Source organism: Homarus americanus, unplaced genomic scaffold (assembly GCF_018991925.1).
Source record: "Homarus americanus isolate GMGI-L3 unplaced genomic scaffold, GMGI_Hamer_2.0 scaffold23818, whole genome shotgun sequence".
Taxonomy (NCBI): domain Eukaryota; kingdom Metazoa; phylum Arthropoda; class Malacostraca; order Decapoda; family Nephropidae; genus Homarus; species Homarus americanus.
The window spans coordinates 19,753-23,942 of NW_024755996.1; the positions used below are offsets into that span (position 1 = coordinate 19,753).

Sequence of the window (4,190 nt, forward strand, 5' to 3'; positions counted from 1 at the left end):
CCTCCCTCCCTCCCTGTCCCCTTCCCATCTTCTCTCAATCTCCATCTCCTCCCTCCCTTCCTCTCCTTTCTCAACTCTCCACATCTTCACCCCTCTTCCCTTCACCTCACCTCTCCTCACCCCTCTCTCTCTCTCCCTTCACCCTCACCTCTCTTCACCCCTCTCCCTCACCTCTCCACATCTCATAAAACATTAAAACAAAGATGAGACCAAAATTTATTAGTTACACCAGAAAGGAAAAACGGAAATCATAAACTCACTCGAGGAGACTTAATAAATATGTCTTGTGGGGGACATTACTGGGTTATAATAGTCAGTCTTTTTCAGCCGTTAGTGTTAAAGATAGCCTGTGGGGGAGAGGCGTATGGGATTGACCTTTAACGAGAGAAAGATAATTTGAAGCCTTTTAAGTAGTGAAAGTTGTGTAGAATGACTTTATTATGAGTGAAAGTTGTGTAGAATGATTTTATTATGAGGAAAGTTGTGTAGAATGATTTTATTATGAGGAAAGTTGTGTAGAATGATTTTATAAAAGTTGTGTAGAATGACTTTATTGTGAGTGAAAGTTGTGTAGAATGACTTTATTATGAGTGAAAGTTGTGTAGAATGATTTTATTATGAGGAAAGTTGTGTAGAATGATTTTATTGTGAGTGAAAGTTGTGTAGAATGACTTTATTGTGAGTGAAAGTTGTGTAGAATGACTTTATTTGAGTGAAAGTTGTGTAGAATGATTTATTATGAGTGAAAGTTGTGTAGAATGATTTATTATTAGTGAAAGTTGTAGAATGACTTTATTATGAGGAAAGTTGTGTAGAATGACTTTATTATGAGTGAAAGTTGTATGAAATGGTGTATGATACTGTATAACAAGGCTTCAGTAAATTTGTTGAGGGGAAGAGGAGGAGGAGGGTAAGAAGAAGAGGAAAGAGGAAAGGGGGAGAGGAGGGTAGTAAGAAGAAGAGGGAAGAGGAGTAAGGGGAGAGGAGGAGGGGTAAGAAGAAGAGGGAAAAGAGGAGTAAGGGGGGAACAGGAGAAGGGAGGGGGAGAAGAGGGAGGAGGAGGAGGGTAGTAAGAAGAAGAGGAAAAGAGGAGTAAAGGGGGAGAAGAGGAGAAAGGTGGGGGAGGATAGGAAAAGGAGGAGAAATAAGAGGGAAAGAAGGAGGAGTAGAGCTTCAGGAAGAAAATATGAGTAGAGAGAGAAGGAGGAAGAAGGAAGGAGGACGAAGGAAACATTCGTAACAAAGAATGAAGAATAGTGACGTTAATCACCGTACCGTCCAACCCCAAGAGTTAAAGTGTTCTGGATTCACTAAAACATCATCCACCTTAACCTGTCCCTTAACTGTTGCTCTGTAGCTGTATCTAGTTAAGGTAGAGTCTCAGTGTTAATTTTGTCTCCTAACTGGTGTGTTAAGTGGGTAGAGTCTCCACTTGCTCCCAACTGTGTGTTAAGTGAAGGTATCTAGTTAAGGTAGAGTCTCAGTGTTAATTTTGTCTCCCAACTGGTGTGTTAAGTGAAGGTATCTAGTTAAGGTAGAGTCTCAGTGTTAATTTTGTCTCCTAACTGGTGTGTTATGAAGGTATCTAGTTAAGGTGAGAGTCTCAGTGTTAATTTTGTCTCCTAACTGGTGTGTTAAGTGAAGGTATCTAGTTAAGGTAGAGTCGTTAATTTTGTCTCCTAACTGTGTTAAGTGAAGGTATCTAGTTAAGGTAGAGTCTCAGTGTTAATTTACCACCATTTTAAAACACTCAACCCACCAGATACGAGGAAAAAATAACCCTAAGACCCTTTAAGACTAAGAGATAGACTCCAGAAAGACTCATAAGACTCCACATAACATAAAGTTTGGATCATTACACACTACAGCAGACTCCCTAAGGCTCGCTGTTACAATAGGAAGCTGCTGTCTCACTGGGCAACTTTGAAAGAGACAGATGAAATATTAAGACAGTCAATATATCTCAGTGTTTGATTCCTACCTGAACCAGCATGATAATAATTTACCGGGGAATTATATATTTGTTTTTTCTTCACTATTTCTTGATATATATTTTTTTAATAGTATATATCTCGGAGGTATTATAGGACGATATATATTAGTATGGTATATTTCATTGCTATATTGTATATGTATAAAGAGTATTTTAATATGTTGAAATCATTTCCTATCTACTTTCCTTTATATCTCTTCCATCTACTTTCCTCCTCTCATTTCTCCTTACTTCCCTCACCCTCTTACCTACTCTCCCTCACCTCTCTCTCCTTACCCACTCCCCCACCCCCACCCACTCCCTCTCTCTTACCCACTTCCCCACCTCCCCACCCATCTCTCACCTCTCTACCCACTTCCCCCACCTCCTCCCACCCACTTCCCCCACCCTCTCTCACCTACTTCCCTCACCTCTTTACCCACTTCCCCCCTCCCACCCACTTCCCTCACCTCTTACCTACTCCCCCACCTCCTACCTACCTCCCCAATTTCACTCCCTACCCCCTTCTCTCACCCACTTACCATAATAACAGAACGCCCACCGGTTACTGACACTCCCTGACTTACTAGCAACACAAGCAACACACTATACGCTGCAACACAACAACAACACACTATGGCGCTGCAACACAAGCAACACACTATGGCGCAGCAACAAAGCAACACACTATGGCGCTGCAACACAAGCAACACACTATGGCGCTGCAACAGAAGCAACACACTATGGCGCAGCAACAGAAGCAACACACTATGGCGCAGCAACAAGCAACACACTATGGCGCAGCAACACAAGCAACACACTATGGCGCAGCAACACAAGCAACACACTATGGCGCGTAACACAAGCAACACACTATGGCGCAGCAACACAACAATACACTATGGCGCAGCAAAAACAAATACACTATGGTGCAGCAACACAAGAACATACCTGCGGCGCAGCAACAGCAACACACTATGACGCAGCAACACAAACAACACACTATGGCGCAGCAACACAAGCAACATACTATGGCGCAGCAACACAAGCAACACACTATGGCGCTGCAACACAAGCAACACACTATGGCGCAGCAACACAAGCAACACACACTATGGCGCTGCAACAAGCAACACACACAAGCAACACAAGCAACACACTATGGCGCAGCAACACAAGCAACACACTATGGCGCCTCAGGGTTTACTGCACTGCTACTTCACTCTGAATAGTAGGATGAGTTTGCATGACCCTGTGGTGGGTGGGGTTGGGGTTGTAGGTAGGTGAGTTGTTGGGGAGAGTGAGGTTGTTGAGGTGGTTGCGGTTTGAATGGTATTGGGTTGGTCTGTCTCTGTCCATCTGTCTGTCTGTCTGTCTGTCTCCCCAAATACCATGATGTCTTGTCCTTCATCCTTCCTCACCACTAACACTCTCTCTCTCGTCGTCGTCGTTCCGGACTCGACCTCAGCCACGCAGCTTAATTATCTTTAGACAACACTATCTATCTATCTATCTATCTATCTATCTATCTATCTATCTATCTATCTATCTGTCTGTCTGTCTGTCTGTCTGTCTGTCTGTCTGTCTGTCTGTCTGTCTGTCATTCCTTATTCTCTCTCTTCTCCTTCTGTTTTCTACTTATTCCTTTCTCCCATCTCCTCATCCTATCCTCCCTCTTCTCTCTCTCTCTCTCTCTCTCACCTCCTCTTTCCCCTCACTCTCCTCTCCTCTCTCTCTTCCTCCTCCTCCTTCCTCCTTCTCCTAGGTGGTTGTACTGACGTCAGACTCACAGCTTAATTACACTGTAGTCGAATTAGGTAAGGAAGGGAGGGAAGGAGGAGGGAAGGAAGGAGAGGAGGAGGGGAAGGGGAGGATGAGGAAGGGGATGGGGAGGGAGGAAAGGGGGAGAGGATGGAGGAAGGGGGTTCATAGGTTAGAGTCCAGAACAACATTATGCTTTAACAACACCAAACCTCAGCTTAGTTTCTCTTCTTCTCTCGTCCTGCGTCTGTCTGTTTGTCATTATCATTTTTTATTTTGTTAGTTATTTGTTTTCGTTTTTCTACACATTATCAAATCTCTTTTTTACTCTTCTTATTCTCTTTCTCTAATTCCCTTTCCACTGTCTCTTTGTCCCTCTCTCTGTCTCTCTGTCTATCTCTGTCTGTCTCTGTCTCTCTGTCTGTCCGTCGTGTTGAGGATGGCCGACCCAAGGGCC

The 4,190-nt window shown here is 43.7% G+C and overlaps 1 protein-coding gene across 1 annotated transcript; it reads left to right on the forward strand.

The window, feature by feature from the left end:
- Positions 1–2,847: 2,847 nt before the first annotated feature.
- LOC121856707 (G-box-binding factor-like) lies at positions 2,848–3,204 on the forward strand. Its single transcript, XM_042352399.1, has one exon. It carries the CDS (start codon positions 2,848–2,850, stop codon positions 3,202–3,204), a length of 357 nt encoding a protein of 118 aa, XP_042208333.1.
- The last annotated feature ends 986 nt before the right edge of the window (positions 3,205–4,190 follow it).